The following is an 11,904-nucleotide window of genomic DNA, read 5'->3' on the forward strand; positions in this document are numbered from 1 at the left end:
AAAATTTAAAACATACACAAAAATAAAAGAAACAGTACAATAGGCCTGTTACCCAGCCTCAACAGCAACTAATAACAGGCCAATTTTGTATTATCTATACTTCAACTCATTTCTCACACAGACTTTATTATTTATTATTATTTTTTCTGATAAAAAATGTGTGCTCATTGAAGGTAAAATCTTGGCTGAGCACAATGTCTTAAGCCTGTGCAATCCCATCACTTTGGAATGACAAGGCAGGAGGATCATTTGAGGTCAGGAGTTTGAGAGCAGCCTGGGCTGCATAATGAGACCACATCTTTATTAATTTTTTTTTAATTAATCAGGCACGGTGGTGCACGCCTGTAGTTCCAGCTACTTGGAATGTTGACATAGCAGGATCCCTTGACTCTAGGAGTTTGAGGCTACAGTGAGTTGTGATTGTGCCACTGCACATCAGGCTGGGTGACAGAGTGAGACTCTGTCTCAAAAAAAAATAAATAAAGGATCGACCTTAACTAGCTTTTTACACATAAACACACCCATATAAACAATCCCTCTTTTAACAATAGAAGTACCAAATTAAAAATCATTAATATGAACCCATTTTTAACTCAGACTTCATCTTTTAATAAGTTTCTTTTTTTTTTTTTTTTGAGGTAAGATGTGCACTCATTGAAAGGTCTAATCTTGGCTGGACACAGTGGCTCACATTCATAACCTCATCACTTTGGAAGCCACAGCTCAGGAGTTTGAGACCAGCCTAGGCAACACAACAAGACCTCACTGGGGCAAGATAGTGAGACCTCATCTCTACAACAATTTTTTAAAAGTTAGTTGGGCATAGTTGTGCATACTTGTAGTCACAGCAATTTGGGAGGCTGACTTGGGAGGATCACTAGATTCTGGGAGGTCAAGGCTGCAGTGAGCTGTGATTGTATCACTGCACTCCATCCAGAGGGACAGAGTGAGGCTCTGTCAAAAAAAGATACAATTTTAACTGTACGTGTTTGACACATCAACACATCCATATAAAAAATCCCTTTCTTAAAAATAAAAGTACCCAACTTAACAGTCATTAATATTCATGGGAATTACCTAGAAATTTTTTGTTTGCTTTGGTTTGGATTTTTATTGAAAGGGGACACCTAGAAATGTTATTTAAAATCTAGATTTGGATAAAAATAAGCCAGAGTTTTTTCTTTTTTTGAGACGGAGTTTTGCTCTGCCGCCTAGCTGGAGTGCAGTGGTATAATCTCGGCTCACTAAAACCTGTGCCTCCGGGGTTCAAGCAATCCTCCTGCCTCCCAACTAGCTGGGATTACAGGCGTGAGCCACCACATTCAGTTAATTTTTTTTTTTTGTATTTTTAGTACAGATGGGGTTTCCTTATGTTGGCTAGGCTAGCCTTGAACTCCTGACCTAAGGTGATCCACCCGCCTTGGCATCACAAAATGCTGGGATTACAGGCATGAGCCACCACGCCCAGCCAGGCTTGAGTTTTGCCTGAGAATTTGTCTTTCTAAGAAAGTACATCATATGGCAGTTACAAGGTCTCTTTTATCTAAAATATATAGAATTTAATAAATAAAAATTTAAAAAATTTACCTGAGATTAAAGGACACATCAAGACACATGTGTAATATGTTGTCTGTAGGAGTATATTTTAACAATGACATATATTATTAATAATCACTAAATGTTATAATAATTTATTAACTAAAATGAACAAAATTTCTATTATGATATCTATGAAAATACTTTCTTAGAGTAAAATATTCTCATATCTTGAAAGGGCAATGGTTAAAAACAGCAAAGATGTGGAAGTCGATGTCTTATCAAGTACTTACTATCAAGTAAGTAGCAGACCCCTTTTCACCCCTTTTACAGAGTTATCCAAAAAGCAATCATTTACACAAGAGCAGACAATTTTCCTAGCTTTCTATTGAGTTTACATGTTAATATTGTTATAAAATTTAACTCAATTTTCTTATAAAATTACCTGACCAAATTTTATATATTATATCATAATATATCAAAATTTATTTAGATGTCAAATAAATTTTGATATAATATTATAATATATAACGATATCATATTATGATAAGTTCCATTTACATTCAGATAATTTCCCTAGGCAGTGTCTGTCTACCACTAATTCTTTTCTCGTTCCACTGTTTGCACAGGCAGCACAGCTGGGAAAACACAGACTCACCAAACACAGCCTCTTCCCCCTGTCTTTCTCCCCCTTAGGGAATCAGTTCATCAGTCAATCAAGTCATTTAGGACTGGAGGCTGAGTACTCCCTAACATAGAAGGTCTTATTCCTGCTGCTTTCCTCAGCAGAGGGGGAGACAAGAAAGTCCTTTTAGGGGACACTTGCTTGGATATAGACTAGGCTAGTTGGAGGGCTCTGACCAGCAGAGAGACTCCACCGCAGTAGGAAGGGATGAGGCAGCTATTCTGAACCTGGAGCTCCACCACACCTTGTCCCTTAGGGAATCAGTTCATCAGTCAATCAAGTCATTTAGGACTGGAGGCTGAGTACTTCCTAACATAGAAGGTCTTATTCTTGCTGCTTTCCTCAGCAGAGGGGGAGACAAGAAGGTCCTTTTAGGGGACACTTGCTTGGACATAGACTAGGCTAGTTGGAGGGCTCTGACCGGCAGGGACAGACTCCGCCTCAGTAGGAAGGGATGAGGCAGCTATTCTGAACCTGGAGCTCCACCACACCTTGTCCCGTCTCACTGAGGCAATTTTGAGAGTCTGCCCTGGAATATGGTGGATGTTGAGAAATAATGTGGGCTTTGACGGGATTCAGGTGGTGTCCGCGGTGTGAAGACAGTAGCTGAATGTTCAGAATCTAGGCTGTTTTTCTTGTGATCAGTTGGGTTACCTGTTTGAGACCAAGTCCACTTTTACTAGGGAGGCTGAATAAATTCCACAGAACACAATGGCGCTCCCAGGATGACTGAGGAAGGGTGAGAAAGGAGGAAAGTTTTTCCACCTAGATATTTTGCTACCTCAGGAATCAGGGGCTGATTAGGTTAGCACTGGCTCAACCTAATCAATTCAATTTTATTGCATTTGATCTAATTATCTTCCCCATTTTTAAGGTAGGAAGGGCCATTTCATTTGGTATTTATTTTTTCTCTGCATTTTTATTTCATCATATATGTGTGGATCTAATACAATCAACCATAATTTGACATTTGTTGTTTCCAAGCATTTAAGAAATTATAATATCTATGCACACAATGTTAACACTATGTATAATAAATTCTCTTTCTGTGCAAAATATATAACATATGTCAATATAGGCATGTTTAATTGTGCATCTTGAAAGGTGAACAGGATCATAAATACTTCCAGGTAGGAACTGGGACAGAAATTGGAAGAAAAGATTCCCCGATCTTCCGATCCCTGTGCTCCCAGTTCTTTGTTTTCTTGAAACTATAAGAGGACCTGAAAATGTCTCCCCTTAACTGTGTCTAGGTCCCCAGTAGAACTACAGCAAGAAACTTCTGATTGAGGCTCTAAGAAGCGGCAGGAATGAGAAAACTGCTCAGCCAATAAGAGTAAGCCACGCCCAGCCGAGGGAGGTATAAAAGGCAGGTCTAGCAGAATAACCCACACTCTGCCTTTGGACGTGTGAGAGAGCGCACCTTTGACTTGAGCTTCAACATGGGAAAGGGAAATGAAGACCCCGATCTCCACTGCTCCTCCATCCAGTGCTCCACTGACCAGCCCCCTTTCCAACAGATCTCCTTTACAGAAAAGGGCTCAGATGAGAAGAAACCACTCAAAGGAAAAGGCAAGACCGCCTTCTCCCATTCCAGTGAGAAGCACATACAAAGGCAAGGTAAGGCCTTGGGCTGCTCCTGTGAAGGCTGGAAGGAGGGTTGGAATCAGGGATACTGAGCTATATGTCTTTAGTAGGGTTTTATTTTGAGATTTGGGGATGGGAAATGGCTTAGTGCTCTCAGAGGACTTTGAGAAATGTGTTCACTCGTGACTCTGGCAGAAGAGCTTCACATGAAAGACTGATCTGCAAAAATGCATCAGAGATAGACTATGGGACTCTTCCTAGGGAGAGGTGACTCATCTAAACTTTCTTTTGCAGCAGAATCAGAGCCCAATCCAAACAAGGAGAATTCTGAGGAAACCAAGCTCAAGGCCGGGAACAGCACTGCTGGATCAGGTAAGATTTGGCTCTTTCAAGGTGAGAAGGGACAGGGTAGCAACACAGGCTCCCCTGGCAAGGAAACTGGGAGCTCCTTGGCAGCCAGGGCCATACAGATCCTGGACACTGGAGAACAGAAGAGAGCTGGAGTTTGCTGGTAACCTCAGCTCCTGTGTGTCCAGGATGGACTAGGAATTTCAGGGTGTTCAGTTGGAGGCACTTTCTCAAACTTTCATTGTGTTCACAGAACCAGAGTCCAGCTCATACCGGGAAAACTGCAGGAAAAGAAAAATCAGTTCCAAGGACAGCTGCCAAGACAGAGCAGGTAGAATCTTGGTGTTTGTTGTTGGTGGTGGTGGTGGTGGTTTTTTTGTTTTTGGTTTGCCCCAAAAAGCAAATAATTAGGAAACTTTTATATGAGGCTGGAGCGGAAAGAGAGTTACTTATTGACAAGTAAATTTTTGAGATCTTAGCACTCTGAGAATATTTGGGGACTCACAAGCCGTTCAGCCTCACTTCATTCCAGTGCTGAGATAGGAAGGAGTGGGAGAGACAAGTGGGGTTCACCTGGGTGCACAGGGGGTTCTGGAAATGAGGGTCTGTGGGGACTGATCTGGTGAGTCTCTCACATGCTTTCTTTGCAGGTAACTGTCCAGAAGAGGAGTGCAGCTTGACGTTGAATAAAAAATCAAGATCCTCCACCGCTGTGCACAACAGTGAAATCCAGGAGACCTGTGATGTCCACCATAGGGGACGTTCCAGGGTTCGCACTGGGCGCAGGGAGCGGCATAGGTCTCGGGCCCTAGGAGTCCAAACACCGTCACTTCGAAAAAGCTTGGTGACCTCTGTGCGAGCTATGTCAGAGGCTGTTTACCAAGACCTAGCCCAGGTGTGGGCACAGCAGATCCATTCTCCACTGACCTGTGAGCAGCGGATACTGCTCACTCAGCTCCGGGGGCCTCTGTGTGCCCAGGTGCAGACCTTGTATTCCATGGCCACCCAGGCAGCTTATGTCTTCCCTGCTGAGAGCTGGCTTGTCCCAGCCACACTGCCTGACCCTGGGGATACAGCCTTGGAGAGAGAAATCCATCCTTCCCTGGGCAGGAGATAACTGAGCCTGTCAGTGGATCAGATAAGGCTAAGCTGGGAGCACCCTGACCCTATTCAGCAGAGATGCAGCTCTAGGAATGAGAACAAGGACCTGCTTCTTCTCAGATTCTTCCAGATGACCAGCAGTGACAATTTTAGACACACTGTGTTAATAAATGACAGAACCTGAAGAAGTCATAGGAAAGAAACTTGAGCGGTATACTCAGAATGCTGAGCCCTGCATTTTGCAGACCGCTAAGGCTATAGACAAATTTGATATTTCATGTTAGACATTTGATGCCTTTTGGATGTCTGATGACAGTCGTGCATTTCTATATAATCAGAAAAATATTAGATTGTAATTGTGAATTTGCATATTTTAGATTGTAGAAAAGTAAATATAAAATTATATGCTCTTTTTTTTTTGAGACAGTCTTGCTATGTCACTCAGGCTGGCGTCCAGTGGCACAATCTTAGCCCACTGCAACCTCTGCTTCCTGGGTTCAAACAATTCTCATGCCTCAGCCTCCCAAGTAGCTGGGACTACAGGCATGTACCGCCATGCCTGGCTAATTTTTTTTCTTGTATTGTTAGTAGAGTTTTGTCACGTTGGCCAGGTTGGCCTCGGACTCAAGTGATCTGCCAGCCTCCGCCTCCCAACGTGCTGGGGTTACAGGCATGAGCCGCTTTACCAAGAAATTGCTTCTCTTTTAATCCAGAAAATGTTGTAGGCTCTCACTCTTCCAGCCTGAACCCATGGAGTACTACTATCCACAAACCATTAGTAGCACTCCCTGTGGGAAAATGTCTATACATTTTTACAGTGTGATATAATTATAGTAAAATTACTTTGCAAGCTGTTTACTTTTAATATTTCTACATAAAATTTAAGTCAAGATATATTAAATGGTAAATGATTGTACTTATTTATTGACCTGTCTCATGTTTTATTTCATTTTAAACATCCTGAATTTATATTTTATTGTATTTTATACATTTCAATTGATTGTACTGTATTGCAGGATATGACTACAACACAGTGTATTTGTTATATTTGATGTATATTCTACTTGTATTTTGTACTGAGATCATACAATCTTTCATTATCTAAGTGTATTAATGACTTGTTTGGTTGCTTTATAATTTTCACTTTATGTAATAATGAAATAAACATTAATGTTATTTGGAATTTTAAATTTCTTTCATATGGAATTTGTATTTAATAAAGATGTGAAAAAGAAAATGTCTTATCTTCACTTCTGCATCATCCTAACCCTGACCTCCCCACAGTCCACAGCTCTTGTCATAGTCAGGGAATAGTGTTCTGTCACTACAGGAAACGGGGCCAATTCAATGGTAATACTCAGATATAAATTGGAGATAGAGAGATTTTATTCTCGAGCACTGCAATAGAAAAGAATCACAGTAACGCGAGTCACACAATTTTTGGGTTGACATGGCTTATGAGTTATGCTTACACTACGCTGTAGAATAACTCTGAAATAAATTTATGTCTATTAAACAAATGCACATACATAAATAACATGTCTAAATAACAATATACATATCTTAATGAAAATGAACTTCATTGCTAAAAATGTTAACACACAGATACACACAGTGGGATCATATAATGTTGAAAAATAGAGATGGGGAGAGGAACAGAAACAGAGAGAAAAGGAGGAATGGAGCGAGAAAAGGACAGATGGACAGAGGGACAATGGAAAGGAGAAAGTGGGGAGGGGGGAGGAAGGGAGGTAGGGAGGGGGGAGGGAGGAAGGGAAGGACAGAGAGAGAAAGGGAGCAAGAGACAGAGAGAGCAAGGCAGAGAGAAAAGCGGTCTTCTGCCTCCAGGACCAGCAGGACCTCGCGCTCCCGGAAAATGTTGGGTGCCCAGTGCAGGCTGAGTGCTTGGCCCACAGCCGCGTCTGCCTGCGGGGCGCTCACGGGCCCTCCGGATCGCCTGCCTGGGTCATTTCATCCCGGAGCGATTCGGACGAATTCCGCCTCCCGAGGAATGAGCGAATTGCCCAGAGAGCAATGAGCCGAGACTCGGGTGATTGTCCGTTTTTCATCCACGTGGTTCACAGATGAGATAGCCCCACCTAGAGCCTGCAACAGAGCGCGAGGGGGATAGTCCCGTCCACACAGGAGTCACGCTCAGGCCCACCCCTTTGCCCTCTGCAAGGGGGCCTGTTGCTGTCTCTGGCCCCGGAAAGCGTGACCATGTTGACTGTTTGTTTCCCGAGCTCAGTGGGGACCCAGAAACCTCCAGCGAAGAGTGGAAAAGCAGCATCCTGTCTTCGCTCTCCTTTCCAGTTTCTAAACAGGCCACAGTGGAGACTTCCCTTGTTGCAGGAAACAGGAATCCGTGGTCAGGCCGTGATGCATGGGACGTTTCTTTTCTCTGTAGTTTCGCTCTCGTTTTCTACATGAAAATGAACGAGATCCACACCCCTGCGTGTGTGAGACTATCACGGCAACGGCGACATCCACAGGCATTACCGCCTTCACGGAGAGGGCCTGGAAAACTCAAGACTGTCATGGAAGTTCAGTTCCACACTCCACCCTTCAGGGTGGTTTCTGCCTGAAAACTGGGAGTCAAGACAGCGGCTTCCAGTTTCCATAGAATTACTGGAGAACCTCAGAGAGCCAGCCCCAAAGCCCCTCTTTACCCTCCAATCTGGCCCTACACCCACCCACCCCACAAGGCCCTGGTCCCTGTGGTTTTCGGCTTCGGAGCGCGGGCTACCCCGGGACCTTGGGCCCCGAGCTCATGCATGTTCATAACGGGGTGGAGGTGGTACGTCTTTCTAAGGGCTTCCTGGCTGCACCTGCGCCCAGTGCACAGCCCGGCTGAGGTGCCCGGGAGCCCGCGGGCCTCTCTCTGCCCGTGTCCGTCCGTGAAATTCCGGCCGGGGCTCCCCGCGATGGCTCTCCCGACACCTTCGGACGGCCCCCTCCCCGCGGAAGCCCGAGGACGAGGACGGCGAAGGAGACTCGTCTGGACCCCGAGCCAAAGCGAGGCCCTGCGAGCCTGCTTTGAGCGGAACCCGTACCCGGGCATCGCCACCAGAGAAGGGCTGGCCCAGGCCATCGGCGTTCCGGAGCCCAGGGTCCAGATTTGGTTTCAGAATGAGAGGTCACGCCAGCTGAGGCAGCACCGGCGGGAATCTCGGCACTGGCCCGGGAGACGTGGCCCGCAAGAAGACAGGGGAAAGCGGACAGCCCTCACCGGATCCCAGACCGCCCTGCTCCTCCGCGCTTTCGAGAAGGATCGCTTTCCAGGCTTCGCCGTCAGGGAAGAACTGGCCAGAGAGACGGGCCTCCCGGAGTCCAGGATTCAGATCTGGTTTCAGAATCGAAGGGCCAGGCACCCGGGACTGGGTGGCAGGGCGCCCGCGCACGCAGGCGGCCTGTGCAACGCGGCCCCCGGCGGGTGTCACCCTGCTCCCTCGTGGGTCGCCTTCGGCCACGCCGGGGCGTGGGGGACGGGCCTTCCCGCACCCCACGTGCCCTGCGCGCCTGGGGCTCTCCCCCAGGGTGCTTTCGTGAGCCAGGGAGCGAGGGCCGTCCCCGTGCTCCAGCCCAGCCAGGCCGCGCCGGCACGAGGGATCTCCCGAGCGGCCCCGGCACGCGGGGCTTTGTGTTCCCTGCCCTGGCTCCTCCGGACGGGGCTCTCTCCCACCCTCAGACTCCTCGGAGGCCTCCGCACCCCAACAAATGCCAGGAGGACCGGGACCCGCAGCGTGACGGCCTGCTGGGCGCGTGCTCGGTGGGACAGCCTAGGCCCCCTCAAGCTGAGTCACAGGGGCAAGGTGTGCTTGGACCACCCATGTCCCACCGGAGTCCGCGGTGGGGCTGCAGCCACAGGTCGCCAGGGCGGCGTGGGAACCCGAAGACGGGGCACCTCCGCCTCCGAAGCTCGCGACCCTGGAGGCCTCCTCGTCAAGCACAGATGCCAGCCATATGCAGCCGACTCCCAACCGCTCCTGTAGCCGGGGCGCTCGTCTGCACTCACCTCCAGCCTGTTAGATGAGCTCCTGTAGACCCCAGAGTTTCAGCAAAAGGCACAACCTTTCCTAGGTCCGGTGTCACTGGGGGAGCTGAAGGAGGTGGAAGAGCCCGCTCTGCTGGAACCACTCCTCAGCCAGGAAGAACACCGGGCTCTGCTGCAGGAGCTTTAGGACGCGGGGTTGGGGCGGGGGCGGGGGCAGAGCGGCGGCCTCTCTTTCGCGGTGAACCTCTGGCTCGGTATGGAGAGGCGTGTCTTCTCTTCCAGCTGACCTGTCTAGGATCCCTAAGTTCCAGGTCCAGCGAGAGACTCCACACAGAGGAGGGCTGTCATTCTTTCCTGAGCATTCCCGGGATCCCAGGGCCCTTCCAGGTACCGGGAGGTGGACTGTCTACTGCAGACGCGCGGGTTTGCAGGCAGCAGCCCAGGTTTTCTAACTAGCCCAGGAGGAGCTCTCATCCCTTTTTCCCCCGCGTTCTTCAGTCGGGTTGGCGGAGACCTCAGTCCGCGAAACACTGGGCCGGGACAGAAGCCAGGCCAGTTCTCCTTTCCGGGGCTCGACTCCTCTGCCCCTTCGCTCACGATCACTTGCCAACCCGTGTCCCGCCAGCCGCCTCGCCAGCACCGCGGAGCGCCTTGCAACTAAATAAAGACCCGAGACCCCGCGCAAACCGGGGTGGTGCCCTTTCCAGGCAAGAGAGAAGGCAGGTAGAGATGAGGACAGGAACGGAGACAGAGTGGGACGGAAGGATGGAGCTAGGAAAGCATGGATGGACGGAGGGACCCTGGAAGGGAGAGAAAGAGGGATGGAGGGAGAAAGGGAGGAAAAAATCGGGGGAGGGAGGGAAGAACAGAGGGAAGGATGGACCGAGGGACAAAAGGAGCAAGAAACAGATAAAGGAAGACAGACAGAAAAACGGTCTTCTGCCTCCAGAACCAACAGGACCCAGCACTCCGGGAAAACGCTCGGTGACCAGTGCAGGTTGAGTGCTGGGCCCACAGCCCCGTTGGCCGGCGGGGCGCTCAGCGGCCCTCCGGATCGCCAGCCTGGGTTACTTCATCCCGGAGCGATTCAGATGAATTCGAATTCCGTTTCCGAAGGAATGAGCGAATTCCCCAGAGAGCAATGAGCCGAGACTCAGGTGGTTGTCTGTTTTTCATCCACATGGTTCACAGATGACAAATCCCCACGTTGAGCCCTGCAACAGAGCGCGAGGCGGATAGTCCCATCCACACGGGAGTCACACTCAGGCCGACTGAAGCGTGATTCTGGATTCTACGTTTCTTTGCCCTCGGCGGAGGTGCCTGTTGCTCAAGTCTCTGCCCGCCCCCCCCTCCCCGAAAGCGTGACCATTTTGACTGTTTCCCGAGCTCTGTGGGGACCCAGAAATTTCCAGGAATGCGTGGAAGGCCAGCATCGTGTCGGTGCTCTCCTTTCCAGTTTACAAACAGGCTATATTGGAGACTCCCCATTTTGCAGGAAACAAGAATCCATAGTCAGGCCGTGATGCACGGGACGTTTCTTTTCTCTGTGGTTTCACTCTCTTTGTCTACATGAAAATGAACGAGATCCACACACCTGCGTGTGTGAGACTATCACGGCAACTGTGACACCCACGCGCTGGCAATAGAGTTGGCAGCCTGATCCCGGGACAAAGGTACTGACGGACATCCAGACACACCCCACCACAATCACTAGCAAATCCACTCCCAAACAGACACACACGGGGGCACGCGCGGGAACACAAGCATACACACAGACACACAAAGACACAGACAGCTTGAAGAAGAGCAAGGGACAGAGAGATGGAAAGATAGAAACAGAAGGAGAGAGAGAAACAGCGATAGAGCGAGAGCCAGAGAGGGACCGGAGAAACTGCGAGAGAGAGAGAGAGAGAGAGAGAGAGAGAGAGAGAGAGAGAGAGAAAGAGAGAGAGAGAGCGCGGGCAAGGTGGAGAGGGAAGTAGAGAAAGGGAGACTGTGAGGGAGCTAGAGAGGGAGAGCAACAGAGCCTTGGAGAGGGAGGCTCTGCTCTGGTAGACAGGGGCCCCTTTGGCCAGGGTAGGGTGGAGGATGCCTGGGCCGGGCTAGAACAGGGGGGCAGGGCCGCCCACGCGGGAAAACCAAGGGAGCCCTGAGACGTGTTTTTACTTGATTGGTTGGTTGCTTTGGGGGTGCGTTTCGTAGCGTCATTCCTTTGCTGGCTCCTCCCTGTCCTCTTCGTGCTGTGGACCCTGAGAATTGTCGAGTGCGCCCGTTCCCGTGGCGGGAGCAGTGGCGCCGAGCATGCCCACGGGCCGAGGCCTGAGTCTCTCTCATGTTCAGAGTGGTATGGCCGTAGACAATGGCAGTGGTGCCTGGCTGGTCCAAGAGCCCGGTCCAGCTAGGCCCGCCTGATTCCAGGCGTCACCACCAACCCGGGGCCACGAGGCTGGGATCAGGCACCCCAGAGCCGCTTGCCCGCGACCGGGCTGCTCTCTCCCTCTATACGCCCAAGCACTACCAGTCGCCGCGCTGCGCTTTCCGCCGGCCTCCCAGAGCGTCCCGCTGTCGCCCGAGGCCAGACCAAGCGCGGGACCGCCGAGGCGCCAGAGGCCTCCATCGCCTGCCAGGGCTCTGGACTCTCCAGGCGGCCTCC

General features: G+C 49.6%; 1 protein-coding gene and 1 pseudogene across 2 annotated transcripts; both read left to right on the forward strand.

Annotated features, from left to right (window-relative positions):
• The first annotated feature begins 3,663 nt into the window (after positions 1–3,663).
• Positions 3,664–5,273, forward strand: LOC129026115 (protein FRG2-like-2). Of its 2 annotated transcripts, none has more exons than XM_054473634.1 (4): positions 3,664–3,841; positions 4,103–4,180; positions 4,410–4,487; positions 4,807–5,273. In XM_054473634.1, exons 1-4 carry the CDS (start codon positions 3,664–3,666, stop codon positions 5,271–5,273), a joined length of 801 nt encoding a protein of 266 aa, XP_054329609.1. The 2 variants fall into 2 exon arrangements, with proteins under 2 accessions (XP_054329609.1, XP_054329610.1); XM_054473635.1 differs by having other exon boundaries at positions 4,106–4,180.
• Positions 5,274–8,181: 2,908 nt separating this feature from the next.
• On the forward strand, positions 8,182–9,438 carry LOC129026114 (double homeobox protein 4C-like; annotated as a pseudogene).
• Positions 9,439–11,904: the final 2,466 nt, after the last annotated feature.

This window comes from Pongo pygmaeus, chromosome 15 (assembly GCF_028885625.2).
Source record: "Pongo pygmaeus isolate AG05252 chromosome 15, NHGRI_mPonPyg2-v2.0_pri, whole genome shotgun sequence".
Taxonomy (NCBI): Eukaryota; Metazoa; Chordata; class Mammalia; order Primates; family Hominidae; genus Pongo; species Pongo pygmaeus.